The following is a 24,265-nucleotide window of genomic DNA, read 5'->3' as shown; positions in this document are numbered from 1 at the left end:
GCCTAGTCCTGGGAGGGGACTTTAACACCACGCTCGAGGAACAGGACCGCTCAGGGGCCGAGCTGAGCCCGGCCGCCGCGAACATTCTCCGAGGAATAGTCGAACATCACTCCCTGGTAGACGTCTGGCGTGACCACCACCCAGATGACACTTCCACGTTCACCTTTGTCTGGGTGGAGGCCCATCGGTCACACCACTCTCGGTTGGACCGTATTTATTTATCCCATTTTTATCTTTCACAAGCCCACTCCTCCAACATTTGGCCGGCCCCATTTTCCACCATCATCTAGCCACCATAACAGCCTCCCTCCGTGCAGAGAGGCCGGAGCCGGCCTTTTGGCATTTTAACAACAGCCTGTTGGAGGATGAGGGCTTCGTGACATCCTTCCGGGAGTTCTGGCTGGCCTGGCGAGAGCAGCGGCGTGCCTTTCCCTCGGCGCGGCGATGGTGGGATCTAGGGAAGGTGTGCGCCAAGCTTTTCTGCCGTGACTACACTCGGGGCACCAGCCAACGGAGAAATGCAGTGATAGAGCAGTTGGAACGGGAGGTCTTAGAGATGGAGAGGCGTCTGGCCGCCAGCCCCGAGGACCTCTTCCTCTGCTGAGTGTGCCGGGAGAAGCGGGAGGAGCTCCGGGCCCTCGAGGACCATCGGGCCCGAGGTGCCTTTGTTCGATCCTGCATCCGCCTCCTTCGGGAGATGGACCGTGGCTCCCGTTTCTTCTACGCCCTGGAGAAAATGAGGGGGGCCAAGAAACACGTCACCTGCCTTCTAGCAGAAGACGGCACCCTCCTCACGGACCCGGTGGAGATGTGTGGGAGGGCCCGTGACTTCCACACAAGCCTTTTCTCCCCGGATCCGACCGATCCTGGTGCTTGCAGGGTGCTCTGGGAGGAACTCCCCACGGTCAGCGTGGGCCACCGAGACTGACTAGAGCTGCCTCTCACCCTGGCCGAGTTCTCGGAAGCCCTCCGTCACATGCCCACCAATAAATCTCTGGGCATGGATGGGCTGACCGTGGAGTTCTACCGTGCATTCTGGGACATCCTTGGCCCAGACCTAGCCACTGTCTGGGCCGAGTCTTTGCAGGGCGGGGTCCTCCCTCTTTCGTGCAGGCGAGCAGTGCTCGCCTTGTTGCCGAAGAAGGGGGACCTCTGCGATTTACGAAACTGGCGTCCCGTCTCGCTCCTTAGCACGGACTACAAAATCGTAGCGAAAGCAATCTCGCTGCGGCTAGGGTCCATGATGGTGGAGGTGATTCACCCAGACCAGACCTATACTGTCCCGGGTTGCAGCATTTTTGACAACCTATTTCTAGTCCGAGACCTTTTGGAACTCGGGCATAGAGACGGTCTGTCGTTCGCCCTCCTGTCTCTCGATCAGGAGAAGGCGTTCAATAGAGTAGACCATGAGTACCTCCTGGGCACTCTGCAGGCGTTTGGATTCGGACCTCAGTTTGTGAGTTTTCTCCGGGTGCTGTACGCCTCCGCAGAGTGTCTGGTTAGGCTCAACTGGACCCTGACTGAGCCGGTCAGCTTCGGGCGAGGAGTACGGCAGGGGTGCCCCCTCTCGGGCCAGCTGTACGCTCTGGCGATCGAGCCTTTCCTCTGTCTCCTCCGTAGGAGGCTGACAGGGTTGGTGCTGCGGGAGCCGGAGCTGCGGCTGGTCCTGTTGGTGTACCCCGAGGACGTGCTCCTCGTGGTCCAGGACCCGGGCGACTTGGCGCAGGTGGAGGCTTGCCAGGCCATCTATTCGGCAGCCTCCTCCACCCGAGTCAACTGGGTCAAGAGCTCTGGCTTGGTGGTGGGGGACTGGCGGCAGGTGAGCTCCCTCCCACCCGCGCTTCAGACCATCCATTGGAGCGCGGGTCCACTGCTCTACCTAGGCGTTTACCTTTCTGCCACGCACCCTTCTCCGCCGGAGAACTGGCAAAATTTAGAAGGCGGGGTGATAGAGCGGCTCCGGAAATGGACAAGGCTGCTCCGATGTCTCTCCCTCCGGGGGAGAGCACTGGTGCTTAACCAACTAGTCCTGTCCACGGTCTGGTACCAGCTCAACACCCTGGTCCCGGCCCCGGGTTTCCTGACCAACCTCCGGACATCGATTCTAGAGTTCTTTTGGTCAGGAATGCACTGGGCCCCTGTTGGGGTTCTTCAGCTACCCCTGAAGGAAGGAGGGCAGGGCCTGAAGTGTCTGCACACTAGGTCCCTGTCTTCCGCCTCCAGGCCCTGCAGAGGCTCCTTTATAGTGCAGGTAGTTCGACGTGGAGCATACTAGCACATGCCTTGCTGCGCCGCTTCCAAGGGCTCCGATATGACCGGCAGCTCTTTTATCTCTGTCCGAGAGGTTTTCCGCGAGACCTCTCCGGGCTGCCGGTCTTCTACCAGGACCTCCTCCGGACCTGGAAACTGTTTTCAACGACCAGGTCCGTGGCGGCCGCCGTGGGAGCAGATCTCCTCGCGGAGCCCCTGCTACACAACCCCCAGCTCCGTGTGCAGGTGGCAGAGTCCCAGTCAGTGCGCCAGAGTTTGGTCCTGGCGGAAGTCACGAGAGTCGGAGACCTCCTGGACTACGACCAGGGAGACTGGCTGGATCCCCTGGCGCTCGCTCGGCGCATGGGGCTCTCCAGACCTCGGACCCCCCGGCGCATACTTCAGGAGGTGAAGGCCCCCTTGACGCCCGCTGCTTGGGCTTATCTCAACCGAGCCCTGCACGAGGGCGCACCCCGCCCACCCTCTACCCCAGGCCCACCGGACCTTTCAATTGGGCCCCTACCCTGTAGATCCCAATAAACCCCTCACCCTTTCACTGTGAGCTAGCTGCATGAACTGCAGTCGGTCAGCTTCCAAATCGCGCCACGGAAATATCTATACGCACTCATGCTTCATACCCTTCACGCCCACACCCTGGTGTCCCGCTCCGATACAAAGTGGCGGGACCTCCTGCCACCTTTGGAGGGTGAGCAACCCCGGTGGGCCAGCCTGTATTCCACCTTGGTCCCGAGGCCTGTCGGGGACATCAGTTGGCGGCTCCTTCACGGAGCTGTGAGCACGGGCGTGTTTTTGACGTGGTTCACCTCCATCCCGGATACTTGCCCTTTTTGCAACGTGAGGGAAACCCTGGCGCACGTATATTTAGAGTGTGTCAGGCTGCAGCCCCTTTTCCGGCTCCTCACGAATATTTTATTACACTTTTGGCTACACTTTTCCCCTCACGTTTTTATCTACACACTCCCCATCCGTGGCCCCACAAAATCGCGAGATCTCCTGGTTAACCTCCTCCTAGCCCTAGCTAAAACAGCCATTTATAAAACCAGAGAGGGGAGGTTGGCTAATGAAGCGTCCTGTGATTGTAGGGCTGTTTTCCGATCCTCAGTACATTCATGTATCCGGGCGGAGTTCCTCTGGGCAGCATCCACCGACTCCCTTGACGCCTTCAAGGAGCGGTGGGCGCTGTCTGAGGTTCTCTGCTCGGTGACCCCGTTCGGTTCCCTCCGTTTGACCCTTTGATTGAGGGGAAGAGCGAGAGACCGCAGCCCCAGCCGTTGCCGCTGTGGATGCCATCATCACTGTCACCTAGGAGGGGTCCTATCACACATGGGTGTACGTCCCCCCCATCCCCAAACCACCCACCCCACAGCCGTGCCCATCTTGCCGGGCACTCTCAGGAGAGGAATAATCGGTGACACTGGGCGTGGCATTAGGTAACTCGAGGGGGTGGAAGACCATGAGTGTTGAGGAAGCCGCCCCGCTCTAGGCCACCAGGTAACTCAGGAGGGTGGAAGACCACGAGTGTCGAGGAAGCCCCCCAGCTCTGAGCCCAGGCTAGCCTGAACACTTCTCCCTCCTGAAGGCTGCAGTGTTATACCTTGTGTTTGCTTTTGTTTTGTTGCATCGTTTTGCTTTATCCTTTTTGGTGATTCTTTGTAAGTGTTACACAAATAAAATCACTCTACTGTAAAAAAAAAAAAAAATTACTCTCCTATAGCCATCTGGCCCGACCCTGTCACACTGCACACAGTATTCCAGGTGTGGTCTCAGCAGTGCTGTGTATAATGGTACTAACACGTCCCTATGTCAACTGAAAATACCTCTCCTGATGCATCCTAGCACTGCATTAGCCTTTTTCATGGCCAGATCACACTGGCGGCTTAGTCATCCTGTGATCAACCAATACACTCAGGTTTTTCTCCACCTTTGTCACTTCCACCTGATATATCCCCAGATTATAGCAAAAATTCTTGTTATTAATCCCTAAATGCAGGACTTTGCACTATTAAATTTCGTCCCATTTCTATTACTCCACTTTACAAAGTTGTCCAAATCTTCTTGTATGAGGCTAAGTAAGAGAAGAAATAAGGTAGGGAAGGAAAAGGATACACAAGTGGGGAAAGGTGTGTGACAGAGGTTAGGTATACACTGGGATAAAAAACCTTATTTCCGGGGCAATTCTGCACCAATGTGTGCACGCAGAATTCATGTCCCCTGTAGATTTCTTTGCTTCCCCCCAGAAAATGATGGGGAAGCAAAGGGAAGCCGCAAGAATGGTCACGTACCCCTCCCCAGCAGTGCGAGGCACGTTATTTCAGGCACCCGGAGGCAGAGAGGAAATCATTGTGGGCAGGGGGCTGGGGATGCCCCGGCAGGTAGCTCCTACCATGTGCCAGGCTCAGCTGCTAGTCCCAGCCTGGCTGCAGGGAGGGGTGGAGATGGGGGAGTGTGATGGGATTTCCTCTTCCCCTGCAAGGAGTGGGCAGGTCAGACCCACCCCTGGAAACCTCCCTGGCTGCAGGAAGCTCTGCTTTCCTTTCTGTCTCACACCCTGCCCCCATCACTCCTCAGCTGCAGGGGGAGAGGTCACTGTACAGGGAGCTGCTCCCCCATCTACCCAACCCCTGTTCATCTGGCCCCCACATACCCAGATCCCCCTGCCAAGCCTCACTCCCCTGCACCCAGAACCCCCACAGCAACCCCCCCAAGTTGCCACCTCACCGAGCCTCACCCTCTGCATCTGGAGCCCCCCCTGCACCCAGCCCCCCACTGAGTTCCACCCCCCTGTCGAGTCCCACCCCCCTGCATCCAGACCCCCACTGAGCCCCTTCCCCCTGCATCTGGACGCCCCACCTGACTGAGCCCCAACCAGCTGCTCCCAGATCTCTACCCCACCAAGCCCTTCTCCCCAGCACCCAGACCCCCTTTCTGAACCCCCCACACCCAGAGTTCCCCTGCTGAGCCCCTTCTCCCCACACCCAGACCTCCTCTCCCCCTGCCCCCACTGAGCCACAACCACTTTCACCTTGGCCCTCCTGAAGAGATCTCCCACCTCTGTGCAGCCAGTGGCCTGTGCTCCCCACTGCCATGCTAGAGCCTCCACATTTATAAACAAAATATGCAGAATTTTGCAGGATTTTAAAATATTGCACACAGAATTTTAATTTTTTGGTGCAGAATTCCCTCAGGAGTAAAAGCCTGCAGCTGGCCCAGGTCAGCTGACTTTGGCTCGTGAGGTTTGGTCTGCAGGACTGAAAAATCACTGTGTAGTCATTTGGGTTCGGGCTCGATCCCAAGCTCTGGGACTCACGAGCTTGAACATCTACCCAGCAATTTTTTTGCCCTGCAGCCCAAGCCTAGTCATCTGACCCGGGGCAGCTGTGACTGTGCCGGGGGCTTTTATCCCCATGTAGATGTACCCAAAGTCTCACACCGAAGGTAGCGTTCGGGATTCTGGTGGAGGTGGTGATGTCATCTGGGTCCCTCACTGGCCCGGTTTGGTCAGGACATCTCTCAGGATTAGGATGAAGAAGGTCTGGTATCCCAGGAGATGCTGAGGGTGGCAGTTTGCTCCAATAGCCAATTTCTTTCCCCAAAGTTTTTCTTTAAGGACCCAAAAAGGGAGCGTTTGGCGGGATAGCCCATCCCCTCCTTATTTTGTCCACCAATTAGACTTAGTTTCTGATCCATCAGTTTTAGTTCTTTCATTTTGGGTCTCACGTTGTTTATGATCGTAACACAGTCCTTATCGGTATCAGGAGGCCTTTTTGTTTGGAATAATTCAGTCTGTCTGTCTCGCTTCTGCACCTTTTCCCATCAACATTTATTGGTAAAGGGTATTGTGATATCTTGCGAACTTTCACTCACTTTTTACAGTTGAGCTCACAGGGGGAATTTTTAGGCCCAACTATTACAGCATTGCAGCATCGCCCTGAGAGCTCCTGTTCAACTGTTCAACTTCCACCACGATCCCTAAATCATTATCAGAGTCACTGCTTCCCAGGATAGAGTTCCCAGTCTGTAGAGATGGCTTGCCTTCTTCGTTCCCAGATGTCTGACTTTGCATTTGGCTGTATAGAAATACACATTGGTTACTTGTGCCCAGTTTACCAAGCGAGCCAGACACTCTGTACACTCATTCCCGTTAGCCGTCCTGCCTTTGCCCCCATGTTCTATAAAATCATCCTTATTGAAGACTGAGGCAAAGTATTCAGTTAGTTTTGGTCATACCTAGATAATCCTTAATCTGTACCCCACCCTTGCTGCATGGTGGACCCCTTGTTCTTTTTTTATTTATATGTGCAAAGACCCTTTAACTGTTAGTTTTTATTTCTTTTGCAAGGTCAAACTCATTTTGACTTTTGGGAATCCTTAGTTTATTCCTACACTTTTTGACTTTCAAGATGTAGCTTTCTTTGCTGACCAATCCTTCTAGGGAGCAGAAGAATTCCACTGAAGATCACCTAAGCCTCCACTTTGAGCATCTTCCCCAGTCTGGCATAGTCATCCTTGATCTGGTCCAGTGGGAATCTGGCACTGGAACTCAGGTACTCTATTCTGGGAAGCAGTGACTCTGAAAAAGGTTTAGGGGTCATGGTGGATAATGAACTGAACATGAGCTCCGAGTGTGACACTTTGGCCAATAAGGCTAATACCATCCTTAGATACATAAACATGGGATTCTCGAGTAGGAGTCAAGAGATTATTTTACCTCTGTATCTGGCACTGGTGCAATCAATTCTGGAATCCTGTGTTAATTCTGGAGCCCACATTTCAATAAGGGTGTTGATAAATTGGAGAGGGTTCAGAGAAGAGAAACAAGACTGGTTAAAGGATTGGAAAACCTGCCTTTTAGTGATAGATTGCAGGAGCTCAGTTGATCAAACTTAACGAAGAGAAGGTTAAGGGGTGACTTGATCACAGTCTAAAAAGTACCTACATGGGAAACAATCACTGACAATGTTTAAATTAAGAATAGGTGTTTTTGTAGCAGATCTGCAGGGCAGGTCTCTGTCCTGTGTTGTACAGGAGGTCAGACTAGTTGATCACAAAGGTCCCTTCTGGCATTGGAATCTATGCCCTGGTCTACACTAGGACTTTAGGTCAAATTTAGTAGCGTTAAATTGATGTAAACCTGCACCCGTCCACATGATGAAGCCCTTTTTTCGACTTAAAGGGCTCTTAAAATCGATTTCCTTACTCCACCCCTGACAAGTGGATTAGCGCTTAAATCGGCCTTGCCGGGTCGAATTTGGGGTACTGTGGACACAATTTGACGGTATTGGCCTCCGGGAGCTATCCCAGAGTGCTCTATTGTGACCGCTCTGGACAGCACTCTCAACTCAGATGCACTGGCCAGGTCGACAGGAAAAGAACCGTGAACTTTTGAATCTCATTCCAGAGACTGTGGGAACTGTGGGATAGCTACCCACAGTGCAACACTCCGGAAGTCAACGCTTGCCTTGGTACTGTGGAAGCGCTCCGCCAAGTTAATGCACTTAATGCACTTAGAGCATTTTCTGTGGGGACACACACACTCGAATATATAAAACCGATTTCTAAAAAACCGACTTCTATAAATTCGACCTAATTTTGTAGTGTAGACATACCCTATGAATCTCTGAATTTCTGGTTGAACTAGAGCAGATCTTTCAGAAAAACATCCCATCTTGATTAAAAAATGTCCAGTGATGGAAAATCCACTGTGACTCTTGGTAAGTTGTTCCAATGGTTAATTACTCGCACTGTTAAACATTTGCACCTTATTTCCACTCTGAACTTCAGCTTCCAGCCTTTGGATCTTGTTATCCCTTTCTCTGCTAGATTGAAGAGCCCATTGTTAAATATTTGTTCCCCATGTGTAGGTATTTATAGACTGTGATCAAGTCACTCCTTAACTTCTCTTTGTCAAGCTAAATTGATTGAGCTCCTTGAGTCTATCACTATGAGGCATGATTTCTAAACATATTAAAACTCATATTGTTTGCTTGCATCCATTTTACCAAGCAGTCCAGATTATTCTGTATCTGTGACCTGTCCTCTTCATTATTTATCACTCCCCCAAGTTTTGTTCATCTGCAAACTTTATCAGTGATTTTATGTTTTCTTTTAGGCCATTAGTAAAAATGTCAAAAAGCATAAGACCAAGTTCCCATCCCTGCTGGACCCCACTGGAAACATACCAGTTGAAGATGATTTCCTATGTACAGTTACATTTTGAGGCCTACCAGTTAGCCAACTTTTCATTCATTTTATGTGTGCCATGTTAATTTTATTACTGAGAGAAGGTGGGTGAGGTTATATCTTTTATTGGACCAACTCCTGGGACCGGAACACCTAGAACTGCACTGCATATAATTTTATATCTTTCTAGATTTTTAATCAGAATGTCATCTGGTGCCAAGTCAAATGCCTTACAGAAGTCTAAGTCTATCAGCAAACTTGTAATCTCATCAAAAAAAGATACCAAGTTAGTTTGACAGAATCTGTTTTCCATAAGCCCATGTTGATTAGTATTAATCAGGTGTAAATTTTTACCTGTGAGTAATTAACCACTGGAACAATTTACCAAGGCTCAGGGTGGATTCTCCATCACTGACACCTTTTAAATCAAGATGGGATGTTTTTCTCAAAGATCTGCTCTAGAAATTCCTTTGGGGCAGTTCTATGGCGAGCTATCCTGGAGGTCAGTTTAGATGATCATAGTGGTCCTTTCTGGTGTTATAAGCTATGAATCTTGAGTATGTCACTGAAGGAAATTTTGTCTGTGTATTTTTCATGCAAAGGAAATGTTGCCAACCCCAAGCATTGAAAAATAATGAATTAAGCCTTAAAAAACATGAGATTGGCGTAAAAATCATGAGAATTTTGTTTTCTTTTTGTCTCCAGTATTTTTAGCCTTTAGGCTGCACTCATTTCACATTTTCAAGATCTTCTCTGAAATCACAAGGGCTAGGATCTTACTTTTTTCAGTGAAAACTGAGATTCTCATTAAATCACCTGACTCCAGGAGCTGAAGCTTCAAGAAAAAACATGAAATATTGTGAGAATTGTGATAAAATTGCAAGAGCTGGCAGCACTCCAAGTGGTTTGGGTGCATTCTGTCTGACATACGCACACATGTACCTAAGGCTGTAGAAAAGAGTTTCACAACATGTATTATCTGAAAAATAGTGACTGTGTAATTCCAGAAAGCTGGCTTTCAAAAGAAAGATGAGAAGGACCTTCAGTCTGCAGGGCTTAAAAGCTCTTCTGGTTTACAAGAAATCACAGATTGACAGAGATCGCAGTTCATGGTAGACTGTGCATTGCTCCTTAGTGAAGGCAGGGAAACATTAGTGAAACTCCTAATGTTTCCCTGCCTACTTGCAACTTTCAAGGTTTGGCTGTTCAAAGCCAGTCGGCAATAATTTGTAATGGGAGCAGTGCAGCCTTTTCACTTGTGTTCACATGTTTTGTTTTCCTTGTATTTGAGAAGAGCTCAATTGTTTTTACTTAAACTTTTAGAGATTTCTCCTTTGCTCAGGTGATTCTCAAAGCCTTCTGAAAGCAGAGGTAGTGGGACCATGGCCAGGTGCCAGACTGTCTCCTTTCCTCTGGGGCTCATCAAAGTCTCAGGTGGCTATATAGCAGGCAGGAGCCAGGTGAAGTGCCGGATATCCCAAATAAAGGCTAGTAGGCAAATAGAACAGAGAAAAATGTCCTGCCCCTTTAAGGCTCACACCACCACCAGGATTTCCTCCAGCTGCAGCCCAAAGAGTTTATAGGCATGCCAAATATCTGTCCTCATGTCAAGTCCTGTGGGGAGGTGGGGGTATGGGGCATTCAGGGCTCAGAGTAAAAACACAAGGCTGGATTTCTCGTCAGCCAATGCCAGACACAGGAAGGCCCAGCCTCTAAACCTAGCCCACCACTGTGGCTCACCCTAGGCATAAGAGAAAGGACACAGGTTATCCTTTTTATACCTGCTACATAGCAAGCCCATCTGCAGGGGTCTCCCTCTACTGTGAGCATCTCAGACAAGCTCTCCAGAGCAGAGCCCATCCTTCCCGTTTGTGGGCTGTTAACTTTTGCTTGATCAGCTGGGAGTTAGGCGTGTATCCCTATTACAGGGATAAATCATTGCTCCCAGTGATCGGTTTACTGTTTACTATCTGTAGGAGCAGAGAAGAAGAAACACTGCTCTTTGTATTTGACATCTGCTACCAGCTGCACAGACCAGAGGGAGTCAAGTAGGAAATTCTCAGAGTATATGAATAGAGAATGGGGGCAGAGGAAGTGTTTTCTGGGGAGAGGGAAGCTGATTTCAAATGAAAGTGGAAGAGGCTCCCAGTAGTAGGGGCTTTAGGATTCTACCTTTTTTTCTTAAAGCACAGCTTAGGCCCCAGTCTGCAAACACCTAACACCCAAGTTCAAGGGAGTTTCAATTTATATGTAAAATTCAGCACGGGCATAGTGTTTGCAGAGATTGGTGCCTGAATCGGTAGATCTGACGGCTGGACATTTCTGTCACTCACAGAGACAAAGTGCTTCATAGAAAGGATTGAAAAACCCTCAGAATGTTCACTTAAGAGACTGTGGTAATCGCTTAAAACAATATATTGATTTGTTATTTAATTAGTATTAATTAGAGTTTCTTCTAATCTGGGAAACTATATTGTGCAGTTGTATACATTAATGACAGGTTTCAGAGTAACAGCCGTGTTAGTCTGTATTCGCAAAAAGAAAAGGAGTACTTGTGGCACCTTAGAGACTAACCAATTTATTTGAGCATAAGCTTTCGTGAGCTACAGCTCACTTCATCGGATGCATACTGTGGAAAATACAGAAAATGTTTTTATACACACAGACTATGAAAAAATGGGTGTTTATCACTACAAAAGGTTTTCTCTCCCCCCAAACCCACTCTCCTGTTGGTAATAGCTTATCTAAAGTGATCACTCTCCTTACAATGTGTATGATAATCAAGGTGGGGTGGGGGGAGAGAAAACCTTTTGTAGTGATAAACACCCATTTTTTCATGGTTTGTGTGTATAAAAACATCTTATGTATTTTCCACAGTATGCATCCGATGAAGTGAGCTGTAGCTCACGAAAGCTTATGCTCAAATAAATTGGTTAGTCTCTAAGGTGCCACAAGTACTCCTTTTCTTTTTGTATACATTAAGTAATTATTGAATTTGCTTATTGAGATATAAATTTAATATTAACCATTCATGTTGGAAATAGGTTTGTACAGGCCTCAACTGCTACATATTGTTGTTACTAAAGCTCTTTAGTGCAGACCCTCAGCCTATTATTTCAGCACTATATTTATGAAGCATTTGGGAGAAAAACATTAGGAATAGAGAGCTCATATGGAGAAAGTGAGGCTCAGAGGTGGCGACAGTACACAAGAGTATCATGCAGTAAGCAAGGACCTAAGAAGGGCTTGAAAAGTCTCCTGCTTGGTGGTGAGTGGTGAATTTCCACTGCAGAGCACAGCAGCTTATGGCACCAATTTCTGCAGAATTCAAGCTTCTAGTAAAAGTATTTTAAGCAACATGGTTACATTCATTTTACTTCTAAATATGTAGTGAATGGAACCACTACACAGCTGTCTTACGGAGTCTGCAGTTAGCCAGCTGCAGTGCCTTTGCAGATTTGCCCTGTAGCTGTAGAGTGAAAGTAACACAATGCTGGTGAGTTTCACTACTGCTATTCAAATACCGTGGGCAGCCATGAAACTATTGAGATTCATGTCAGCTTCACGCTCCTGCTGTCTGGGAAATCTCTGAGCAGATCCAGGTGTAGGCACAGGAAGACCTAGACACTGTGATGATGGGTGTGGTACAGACAGACTGACAGAAGAAATGGAGATTGGGGAGGAGTAGAGTGCTAGAGATTTCTCCCCACCACTCCTCAGTGCTTCCAGGAGGCCAGGGGGGTAGAACAGGCATGACCTGCCCCACTTGCAACATCCAGGAGATTCTCAAGAGGAGAGAAGAAAAGAGAAAGCTCTTTCACCCTTCCAGCAGGCAGGGGGCTGCACAAGTATAATAGACTGAGAGTGAAATGTTGGCTCAATTGAAAACAGTGGGCCAGTCTGTATTCCACCTTGGTTCCAAGGCCTGCCAGGGATATTAGTTGGCAGGTTCTTCATGGAGCTGTGAGCATAGGCATGTACTTAGTGCGGTTCACCCCGTCCCTGACACCTGCCCTTTTTGCGGCATGAGGGAGACCCTGGTATACATGTACCTCGAGTGTGCCAGGTTGCAGCCCCTTTTCCGGCACCTCCAGAACCTTCTCCTCAGCTTCTGGCTGCCCTTTTCCTTGCACCTCCTGATCTACGCACACCCCATCTGTGGTTCCACGAAGTTTTGAGAACTCCTCGTCAAACTCCTCCTGGCACTGGCCAAGGTGGCTGTCCACCGTACCAGGAGGAGAACGCTGGATGGGGAGGTGCTCTGTGACTGTGGGGTCTATTTCTGCTTCTCCCTTCAATCCTCATCTGGGCAGAGTTCCACTGGGCTGCATCCATGGGCTCCGTGGATGCCTTCAAGCAGCAGTGGGTGCTGTCTGGGCCTCTCTGGCTCCCTGATTTTGACCATATGGTCTCACTCCCATCCGTTTTTCATTATTTGTCCCCTGAACTCATCTGGGCTCTGGTTTTGGTAGCTCCTCCCCTTAGGCTGGGGGGAGGGGCCTTTAGATGTGGGCAGACATAAGATGCTCAATAGGTGAAGACAGTGGCAAAACTCCTATACACTTAAATAGGGCCAGGATTTCACCCTTAATATACAGAGGTGGCTACAAAAGATGGAGCAGGGTCCAGGGATGGCACTTTCCCAGTTGCTGGGGATGGCAGAGGTTTCAGGCTTCTTACCAGGGACTTGTCCCTTGACCTCTCTAGAGGTGCCCTCTCACTGCTTCTTTCATATCTACCTTGGACTGTAGATTTAGTCCTCTGACTACTAGGTGTATTTTTATGTCCTGGAGCCAAGAATGTGCATCTGTTACCAATTCTAGCTTCCCAGAGCAGTTCCTACAGATAGTTTCTCCATTCTCTGCTTCTCTGGGTAGTATAGTACTGGTGTAATCAAACTGTACACGCCAGCTCAGAAATAAGATTTCTGTTGCTTCACTGCTGTTGTGATCTTTCTGCCACTGTTCCTTTAGTCAGAGCTGTAGCCTCTCTCTCCTTATTTTTGTGTTTCTTAGGTGGACACTGCAAGTGAAATGGAAGAACTGGATGTTGATAGCATCTCTTTGATTCCAGAGTCAGAGAGCCAAGGCCCTGCAAAACTCCAGGTCTTCCTAACTCGTTACAGGTACTGAACTACACACAAGGGCCTTGGTGTAAAGGGAAGGAAGAACTGAGGGGATTTTTGGCTACAGGGTTGATCTGTGGAGCAGGCTATCCCATAATTGTCCACTTTGGGGTTTCTTGCTCCTTTTTATGAGCATCTAGCACTATCCACTGTTGGAGACGAGATACTGGAGTAGATGGTGCATGCCTCTGATAGAGTTTGGGAATACCCATAGTGCTAAGGATCTATACAAACAAAAATAATAGTTGCATATGTCAAAACGTAGCAAACTCACAAGTTGTATAACCAGCAGGGCTGGCTGAAAATTTTCCTTTGCAACTGTTTTGTTTATGAAAATTGGGGTTTTGGTTATGCATATTTTTTTTGTGAAAGTGCCTTCTTTCTGGGGAAAATGTCACATTTTCATCAAAGAACCACCAAAGCTGAAAAGTTTGCAGCTGCAAAACTAAAACGTACCGTTTTTGACCAAAAACCTTCTGGTTTTGGCTGAAGTTTCGGTTTCAGTTTTTTTTTCAGCAAAAATTCAAAATTTTCCACGGAATAAACCCCCATTTTCTGGTCAGCTCTGATAATGATTGTGAAACGTTAATTCTGATACTCAAGGTAGTTATGGGGAAACATATGTACCCATTTACTGTTCAGGATATGCAACTACAGTTTTAAAGACATAACATCCTCGTAGCTGCAAATGGCCTGGGACAATTACTTGCTCACCATGAATAGATCCAATGTGTATCACGAGATCTGAGCCCTGGGCCAGTAGGGAGCCCATGGACTCAAAAAGTTTGGGTCCAAGGATCCAGGAAGCAGCTATGCTTTGGCCTTCCTCGGAAGCACTGGCTACTCCCAGAGGCAGGATACCAGCCTCAGTTGACCAGTGAGCTGATGTAGTGTGACCAGTGGAAGCTGCTGTACAAAGTACATTTTATTGTTACATGTGTTTCAGCTATAATCCTTTTGATGGTCCTAATGAGAACCCGGAGTCAGAGCTCCCACTGACTGCTGGAGAGTATATTTACATCTATGGGGACATGGACGAGGATGGCTTCTTTGAAGGTGGGTTTGATGGAATGAGATGTGACTGGCATCATGAAAAAACAGAGAGGCACTTAACGATTTTTACAGCTATAAGGAAACAAAAGATCATAAGGTCAAAGTGGGCAGCAGCATAAGTGAGTGCTGCTCTCATGACTTAATGGGGAATGCATTTACTTACGCCAGGGTTGAATTAAGACCCGAGGGTGAAATCCTGGCCCCATTGAAGTTAGTTGGAGTTTTGCCATTAGCTTCGTTGGAGCCTGGACTTCACCCATAGTGTTTTAGCTGAACTCTTTCTGACTCCTTAACAATAGGCATCACACTTTTCTCTCAAAGAGTCGACAGCTGGTAATGCCATGATGCACCCACTGGTGCCAAGGGTTTAAGACATTGCCTTGCACTTATCCTGGGCGAATAGCTCTCAATACACTCGCTACAGCTCTGGTGTTGCACGACATAGCCCCACCCCCTGTGGTGTTTGGCATTCTCTACGAACTCAGGAATTGATTTGAGCAACTACTAATTCAGTACTACAGAACTACAGTTCAGGGGCTGAATCAAAGCATCCAAAAAAAAGCCGGTTGGATTTGAACCAAAACAACATTTAAATTTTGTTTTTATTGAATTGAAAACTCAAAAAAAATGTTTTGAATCCCAGAAATGTTTTGAGTTGACTAGAAATTATTATTTTTCATGTTTTTGATTAGTTTCAAGTCGACCAAAACATTTTCAGTTGACTCGAAACAAAATTGATTTCCATTTTAAAGTTTTTTTTATCCTTACTTGTGTGTTTTTCATCAGGGTCTGAGAGCTCCCTCTTCTAAATCACACCAAAGAGTGATGCTAACGCTGATGATTGTGGCTCCCCCTAGACCCCTCCATGTCAATATGTCAGTGTTTACATTTGCCCTTTGTCAGTGGTCTTTCAGACAGATTTATATCCTCTGTATATTCACTGTGGCAGAGCTCCGACCTTGTCCCTGTGGGTCCCGTGCTTCCAGGCAGTTTATGCCAGCTTCAGAGGCTCACTGCAACCCTCCATGTAGTCCTCCTCTCTCTAGGGCCAGGGATACAGTCTACTGAGCCCTTTTCATCATAAGCCAGCAAGGAGGTTGGTGAGAGAACTCCCACAGTCTGTTGCTCCTACGCCTCAATACCAAAACAGTTTAGCCTCGTGTCCTGACAGGGGCCTGTTTTCCCCTCCCAGGAGGTGTTTCTGTAGTGGTGAGTTTGGGGGAACCTGGGCACGCCCTCTACTCCGGGTTCTGGCCCAGGGATCCTAATGGTAGCAGCTGTTGGCAGCCAACCTTTCACTGCCAGAGTTGCTACATTTCCCTGGGCCACTTCCCCACGGCTCTCCTGCTTCTCTCTTCTTCACCCTTACCTTAGGGCTCCCTTACCAATGACTGGTGTCTTCATTAACAAGCCCTTCAACCACACTTCCTCTCCCCTGACTCCTCTCTGCCAGACTTGAGTGAGCCCTTTTATAGTACCAGAGGGGCCTTAATTAGAGTCAGGTGGTCACATTACCTTAATGGCCTCACCTGACTCTTTGCAGGTTAATTGGACTCAGGTGTTCTCATTAACCTGGAGCAGCCCCTGTTCTGGTCAGTCAGGGAACAAAAAACTGCTAATCCAGTGGCCAGCATATCGGCCTTCTGCTCCTCTGCTGTACCCAATTGGCCTGGAGGGAGGAGGGAGACTGCTGCTCCTGGGCCTTGGGCCCTTGCTGCCACTGCCCCTGCTCCAGCTGCTCCCCTGGCTGGGCTGGACACCACCCACCCACCCCCTTTCTCTGCTACCTGGTTGCTGGCTAGCTGCTGGACTCCCCCACCCACCCTTGGGTGCTGTTGCTACTCGTCCAACTACAGCCCCTTGAGGGGGGGGGGGTTGGTGCTACCCCTGCCGGGCGATGGGGCACATCTGGAGGGACTGCCCCTTGGCCGGCATGGAGAGACATCCGGGAGCCGCCCCTCCTCCTACTCAGTCCATCACTGCTCCCGCTCGGGCCCAAGGGGTGCTCCCCACAGCACGCCCAGACGAGCAGGAGAGCCCCGCCTCTGCTGCCTGCAATCCGGCGGGACCCCTAGAGGAGGGTGCGGCAGGGACATCTCCGAGCATGGGAGAGGGCCCGCCCCAGGGGGAATCTTCCCTCTCTCATTCCGCCCCACTGCTGCCTCCCACGGCCCCTGAGCCATCGTCCTTGCCCCCCGACCCGACCCCTGTTAGCCAGCCCCCCGATGATGCCATGGAGGGCTGGGCCCTAGTCCAGGGGAAGCGGGGCAAACGGAAGGCTCAAGCTCTGCTCCTTTCTACCGATGCGGAAGCCCCCCGAAAGACCAGAAGGGGGGGCGCCGATGCCGAGCCCTCTGCCTTGCCTGCGGGTGCACACCATCCCCTGGTGCCGGCTGGGGAAAACGTGGCAGCACGGGAGGGCAGTGCCGTCCCTCCCTTAGAGTCCCTTCCCTCGAAGGACCCCGATGGAGCCCCACCTGCCCCGTTACCATCCGGAGCCCCCGTGAGCCTCGGGGCGAGTGTCACTTCGGGCACTAGTGGGGAGACCTCCGGGGTAGCGGACGGAGAGCTCCCCTCCATTTATGAGGAGATCGAGGCCCTGGGTCTGACCCCAGTTACCCAGGGGGAGGATGACCCTTTGCTAGCGGTCCTCGATCTGAGCGACCTCACCCCGGACCCGCCTGTCCCATGTCCCCTTCCCCTAACCGCTACCTTTGCTCCCGCCTCCGAGGGTTCCCAGGGCTCCTCCATCCACCCGGCCGTGGGTGGCACCCAGCTGTTAGCCGCCAAGTCCACCGAGGTGACCGCTGGTGCGCTGCGACTGGGACCCGAGCCCCACGGGTTGCCCCTCAAGGGCGTGGGGCGACTGACCTCCTTCCCCGGCGGGGACCCCACCGACGGTGCTGTGACTACTATGCCGGCCGTGGTGCCAGAGCCCAGCATCATGGAGGGCGCCCTGCCCCACCCCCACCTCCCAGAGCCTGATTGAGAGGGGCCAGGATCCTGCCTTTGCCCCTCTCCCTGACTCTGCACCCAACCCCTGCCTTGCCCTTACTCTGGATCCCTGCCCTGCCCCTGATGTCAACCCTGCCCCTGTCCCCCCCACCTCCCATGCTGTCACTGCCACCCCTGGGGCCGTCATCTCCTCGCTCCTAGAGGATAGCCCCCAGGGAGCGGCCTCTGTATTTCCCAGTCCTGACTCACTAGGGGCTGCTACCTTCCCTCCACCGCCCCCAATCGAGCCAGGGTTTGAGGGGGGCTGCCCCTTGCCTGCCCTTTTCGGTCGGCCACGGGGCTGTGTCAGTGGTCCCTCCGGAGGACAGCCGGGGGCTAGTGGCCCCGGCCCCCCATACGCTGCGGGAGGAGCTGCGGGAGTTCCTTGAGGACGTCCGGGGCTCCCTTAATAAGGTGCAGCTTGCCCTGCAGCGATGGGGGGATTTTCATCTCATCCTCCGGGCCGTGAGGGCCCTTATGGAGGAGGGTAAAAGGACCGGGAAGCAGGCTGCCACGACTTACCAGCGGGTCCGCTTCGTCTGTGACTCCCTAATTACCTATGGGGTAGGTCACAGATTGTTGCGCGGCCCGTTGGGAACCGCGAGCATCCCTGCCGGCGAGGATCCCCCCCAGCTCTCCTCATGGCAACTCTTACCATCATCACGTTAAACACCCGGGGCTGTAGGATGGGTCTCCGCAGGTGCCAGGTGCTCTCCTTCCTTCGGGAGGGGGGTACTCTGTGGTTTTCCTGCAGGAGACCCATACGGATCCGGCCGCCGAAGACAGCTGGCGGCTGGAATGGGGGGACAGGGTCTACTTTAGCCATCTCACAGTTCGTACGGCTGGAGTGGCGACCCTGTTCTCCCCCGAGCTACGGCCCGAGCTGCTGGGGGTCACTGAGGCTGTGCCGGGCCGCCTGCTGCACCTCCGGGTCTGTTTGGAGGGGCTCGTGGTCAATCTTGTCAACGTCTATGCCCCAACATCGGGCGCGGAGCGGCTACGTTTCTTTCAGCAGGTGTCTGCCTTCCTCGGCACTTTGGATCCTCATGAGTGCCTGGTCCTGGGTGGGGACTTTAATACGACCCTCGAGGAGCGGGACCGCTTGGGGACCGAACAGTGCCCGGCCGCCATGGGCATCCTCCGGGAGATAGTTTACCATCACTCCCTGGTGGACGTCTGGCGCGACCACCACCCGGACGACGTCTCGACGTTCACCTTTGTCCGGGTGGAGGCCTGTCGGTCACGCTACTCCCGGTTGGACCGCATCTATTTATCACGTTTCCATCTTTCACAGGCCCACTCCTCCAGCATCCGGCCGGCCGGCCCCATTCTCCGATCATCACCTGGCCACCGTGACGGTCTCTGTGCAGAGAGGCCGGGGCCGGCCTATTGGCATTTTAATAACAGCTTGTTGGAGGACGTGGGCTTCGTGGCGTCCTTCCAGGAGTTCTGGTTGGCCTGGCGAGGGCAGCGGCGTGCCTTTCCCTCGGCGCGGCGGTGGTGGGACCTAGGGAAGGTGCGCGCCCAGCTCTTCTGCCGTGAAGACACCCGGGGCGCCAGCCGACGGAGGGATGCGGCGATAGGGCAGTTGGAACAGGAAGTCTTAGAGCTGGAGAGGCGTCTGGTCGCCAGCTCCGAGGAGCGGGAGGAGCTCTGGGCCCTCGAGGACCATCGGGCCCGGGGTGCTTTTGTTTGATCCCGCATCCGCCTCCTTCGGGAGATGGATCGTGGCTCCCGCTTCTTCTACGCCCTGGAGAAAAAGAGCAGAGAGTCAGCTTTGGGCGAGGAGTACGGCAGGGGTACCCCCTCTCGGGCCAGCTGTACGCTCTGGCGATTGAGCCCTTCCTCTGTCTCCTCCGCAGGAGGTTGACAGGGTTGGTGCTACGGGAGCCGGAGCTGCGGCTGGTCCTGTCAGCGTACGCCAACGATGTACTCCTCGTGGTCCAGGACCCGGGCGACTTGGCGCGGGTGGAGGCTTGCCAGGCTGTGTACTCGGCAGCCTCCTCCGCCCAGGTCAACTGGGTCAAGAGCTCTGGCTTGGTGGTAGGGGACTGGCGGCAGGCGAGCTCCCTCCCACCCGCGCTTCAAGCCATCCGGTGGAGCGCGGGTCCGCTGCTCTATCTCGGCGTTTACCTTTCTGCCACGCATCCATCCCTCTGTGGGGCGTGCTGGGAGAAGCGGGAGGAGCTCCGGGCCCTCGAGGACCATCGGGCCCGGGGTGCTTTTGTTTGATCCCGCATCCGCCTCCTTCGGGAGATGGATCGTGGCTCCCGCTTCTTCTACGCCCTGGAGAAAAAGAGCAGGGCCAAGAAGCACGTCTCCTGCCTCCTCGCAGAGGATGGCACTCCCCTCACGGATCCGGCGGAGATGTGCGGGAGGGACAGGGCCTTCTACGCAGGCCTTTTCTCCCCAGATCTGACCGATCCTAACGCTTGCAGAGTGCTCTGGGACGAACTCCCAACGGTCAGCGTGGGCGACCGAGACCGGCTAGAGCTGCCTCTCACTCTGGCCGAGTTCTCGGAAGCCCTCCGTCGCATGCCCACCAATAAATCTCCGGGCATGGATGGGCTGACCATGGAGTTCTACCGCGTGTTCTGGGACGTCCGTGGCCCAGACCTAGTCACTGTCTGGACCGAGTCTTTGCAGAGCGGGGTCCTCCCTCTTTCGTGCAGGCGAGCCATGCTCGCCTTATTGCCAAAGAAGGGGGACCTCCGCGATTTAAGAAATTGGGGTCCGTGTCGCTCCTCAGCATGGACTACAAGGTCGTAGCGAAAGCCGTCTCGCTGCGGCTAGGGTCTGTGCTGGCGGATGTGATCCACCCAGACCAGACCTACACCGTCCCGGGCCGCACCATCTTCGACAACCTGTATCTGGTCCGGGACCTCTTGGAACTCGGGTGTAGGGACGGTCTGTCATTCGCCCTCCTGTCCCTGGATCAGGAGAAGGCGTTCAACAGGGTGGATCACGGGTATCTCCCGAGCACTCTGCGAGCGTTTGGCTTTGGAGCCCAGTTTGTGGGTTTTCTCCAGGTGCTGTACGCCTCCGCAGAGTGTCTGGTCAGGCTCAACTGGACCCTGACCGAACCGGTCAGCTTCGGGTGAGGAGTATGGCAGGGGTGCCCCCTTTCGGGCCAGCTGTACGCTCTGGTGATCTAGCCCTTCCTCTGTCTCCTCCGCAGGAGGTTGACAGGGTTGGCGCTATGGGAGCCGGAGCTGCGGCTGGTCCTGTTGGCATATGCTGACGATGTGCTGCTCGTGGTCCAGGACCCGGGCGACTTGGCATGGGTGGAGGCTTGCCAGGCTGTGTACTCGGCAGCCTCCTGCGCCCGGGTCAACTGGGTCAAGAGCTCTGGCTTGGTGGTAGGGGACTGGCGGCAGGCGAGCTCCCTCCCACCCGTGCTTCAGGCCATCCGGTGGAGCATGGGTCCGCTGCTCTATCTCGGCGTTTACCTTTCTGCCACGCATCGGTCTCCGCCGGAGAACTGGCAGGGTTTAGAGGGCAGGGTGGTAGAGCGGCTCCGGAGATGGACAGGACTGCTCCAGTGTCTGTCCCTTCGAGGGCGGGCACTGGTGCTCAATCAACTAGTCCTGTCCATGCTCTGGTACCGGCTCAACACCCTGGTCCCGGCCCTGGATTTCCTGGCCAACCTCCGGACGCTGATTCTGGTCAGGACTGTACTGGGTCTCTGCAGGGGTTCTCCATCTATCCCTGGAGGAGGGAGGGCAGGGCCTGAAGTGTCTCCACACTCAGGTCCATGTCTTCTGCCTCCAGGCCCTGCAGAGGTTCCTTTATGGTGCAAGTAGTCCGGCGTGGAGCATACTGGCGCACGCCTTCCTGCACCACTTCCGAGGGCTCCGATATGACCGGCAGCTCCTTTACCTTCATCCGCGGGGTCTTCCGCGAGACCTCTCCTGGCTGCCGGTCTTCTACCAGGACCTCCTCCAGACCTGGAAACTGTTCACAGCGACCAGGTCCGTGGCGGTCTCCGTAGGGGAAGATCTCCTCGTGGAGCCCCTGCTACACAGCCCCTACCTCCGTGTGCAGGCGGCGGAGTCCCCCTCGGTGAACCAGAGGTTGGTCCTGGCAGAAGTCACCAGAGTCGGAGACCTCGTGGACTACGACCAGAGAGATTGGCTGGATCCCCTGACACTCGCTCAGTGCATGGGGTTCTCCAAACCTCGTACTCCCCTGCGCATACTTCAGGAGGTGAGGGCCGGTTTACCTTGACCAGGTCCTACGAGAGGGCGCGCCCCGCCCACCCTCCACCCCAGGCCCTCCGGACCTTTTCATCGGGCCCCTGCCCCGTGGACCTGACCGACCCCCCCCCCCCGCCCCTTCACCGTGAGCTGGCTACGTGAGCTGCAGCCAGTCCGGTTCCATACCGCGCCAAAGAAACATCTCTACACGCTCGTACTCCACACCCTTTACGTCCTCACCCTCGCGTCCTGCCCTGACACAAAGTGGCGGGACTTCCTGCCACCTCTAGAAGGTGAGGAGCCCCGGTGGGCCAGCCTATATTCCACCTTAGTTTCAAGGCTCACCGGGGATATCAGTTGGCGGCTCCTTCACGGGGCCGTGAGCACGGGCGTGTACTTGGCGCAGTTCACCCCAATCCCGGACACCTGCCCCTTTTGTGATGTGAGGGAAACCCTGGCGCACGTCTACCTGGTGTGCGCCAGGCTGCAGCCCCTATTCCGGCTCCTCATGAATATTTTGTTAAGGTTTGGTTGCACTTTTCCCCTCACCTCCTTATCTATGCACTCCCTGTCTGTGGCCCCACTAAGTCGCGGGACCTCCTGGTCAACCTCCTCCTGGCCCTGGCTAAAGTGGCCATCTATAAAACCAGGGTGAGGAGGTTGGCCGATGGAGTCTCCTGTGACTGTGGGGCCTATTTCCGATCCTCTGTCCATTCACGCCTCCGGGCAGAGTTCCTCTGGGCGGCGTCCACTGACTCCTTTGACGCCTTTGAGGAGCAGTGGGCGCTGTCTGGGGTTCTTTGCTCGGTGTCCCCGTCCGGTTCCCTTCGTTTGACCCTTTGACCGCACTCCTGTCCCTGTTGTTCATTAGTTGTCCCCCGTAATTAATTGGTTTTCCAGGTGCTGTGGACACCCCCCTTAGGCTCGGGGGGGATCCTTTAGCCGCCTACTTCCTGGATCCCAATAAGGCTACTCTGCTGTACCCAACTGGCCTGGGTCTATCACATAATGCAAGCCAATTTGAAAGAATTTTTCAGTGTTAAGGGAATAACTGATTCAATTAGTTCTTCGTCGAGTGCTAGCTCATGTCCATTCCAATGTAGGTGTGCGCGCGCTGCATGCACCATCACTGGAAAGTTTTTCCCTCAGTGGTATCCATAGGGTCAGCTTTTGTGCCCCCTGGATTGGCACCTTCATGGTGTGGTATATAGGAATATGCTACCCCGCCGCCCCCTCAGTTCCTTCTTATCGTCTTTGGGGGATCACTGGAACACGGTTTGCAGTGCTACTCCTCAGTAGACTTCTGTTCTGTAAGTAGTTAGAATTAGAATAAGTTAGCACATAGTCAAGTAGCCTAGTGTAGTTAGAAGATCTCCCCATCCTGCGGGGCTAGCCCAGCTTGGGCTCCTGGGGTATGCCTCGGTCCCAGGGTTTCAAACAGTGTGCAGGGTGGCACAAACCGATGCTGGTGAATGATCTGCAGGATACTTGTCTGAAGTACCTGGGAGAGGGCCACATGCAAGATTGATGCCAGATCTGTAAGAACTTCAAGCTGAGGACAAAAAAGGAGAGGGACAATAGACTTAGATTCCTCCTCATGGAGGTAATGCTTCGTCCCTCCTCGGAGCCACAGGCAGAATCGGCACCGAGTACCTTGGTATCTGTCGGAAGTGCCCCGGCCTCCCTGAGAGAGGTACAGAGTGACTCCACATCCCTGGCGCCAATGAAAGACTCTGCTCCCCAGTCTCGCATTGTTTCTCCAATGTGCAAGAAGTCAGCGCCAACTCTGACCTCCCGGTAGCACTCCCCATCACCAGTGCTGAAGAAGAGATAGACGAAGTCAGACCAGGGGTGCTCTGACCCCAAGACGTAAGGCCACAGAAAGAGTGCAGCCTGTGCCGGGTCCCTCTGAGGTATGGGAAGGGGACCACTGAGTCTGGTACCGGTGGACTCCCTGCCTAGAGAGAGCCACCAAGGTGATACAGCCCTGGCTCTACCATTGATGCTGGAGGCTATTGAGGTGGCCAGGAGCCTCCTTGCTCTCCCAGTACCGCCATCCCCGTCAGGTTGTGGACTGTTGATGACAGCTCCAGCACCGCGGGATGCCTCAACATTGAAGCAGGTGCCACTAGAGGGCAAGCCAGCAATGATGGTGCTGCACCACCATTCATTGAGCTCTCCCTCACTGCACTGCTTCTTGTCACAGCAACACTCCTTATCGCAGCACTGGTCCCCATCTCAGCACTGCTCCACTGTGATCACCCAGGAGTGGGTCCTTGGGCTGTGAATTGGAGGCAGAATCGTACACCTCCCAGAGGAGCAGGTACCAGGCTGACCATAGACACCCAGCAGCTATGGCACAAAGGCACGTACTGATAGCATGATCATCGACACAATGGTAAATGCCAGTGCAGTGGCCAATGTACCCTTGGGTGATCCATCTGTT

At 52.9% G+C, this 24,265-nt stretch overlaps 1 protein-coding gene across 19 annotated transcripts in view; it reads left to right on the top strand.

Moving 5' to 3' along the window:
• TSPOAP1 (TSPO associated protein 1) overlaps positions 1–24,265 on the top strand; it is a 231,462-nt gene that overhangs the window by 120,952 nt on the left and 86,245 nt on the right. For all 19 annotated transcript variants that reach the window (XR_006286347.1, XR_006286348.1, XR_006286349.1 and 16 more), the window contains 2 exons: positions 13,467–13,576; positions 14,523–14,632. Coding sequence is in view for 16 of the 19 variants with exons in the window: in XM_043531294.1 (XP_043387229.1) it covers positions 13,467–13,576; positions 14,523–14,632 (220 nt within the window). In the remaining 3 variants the exon portion in view is untranslated. The remainder of the gene's footprint in view (positions 1–13,466; positions 13,577–14,522; positions 14,633–24,265) is intronic.

The sequence above is a fragment of the Chelonia mydas genome, chromosome 17 (genome assembly GCF_015237465.2).
Source record: "Chelonia mydas isolate rCheMyd1 chromosome 17, rCheMyd1.pri.v2, whole genome shotgun sequence".
Taxonomy (NCBI): domain Eukaryota; kingdom Metazoa; phylum Chordata; order Testudines; family Cheloniidae; genus Chelonia; species Chelonia mydas.
The sequence above is the reverse complement of the archived record's forward strand: the minus strand, read 5'-3'. Positions and strand labels throughout refer to the sequence as shown.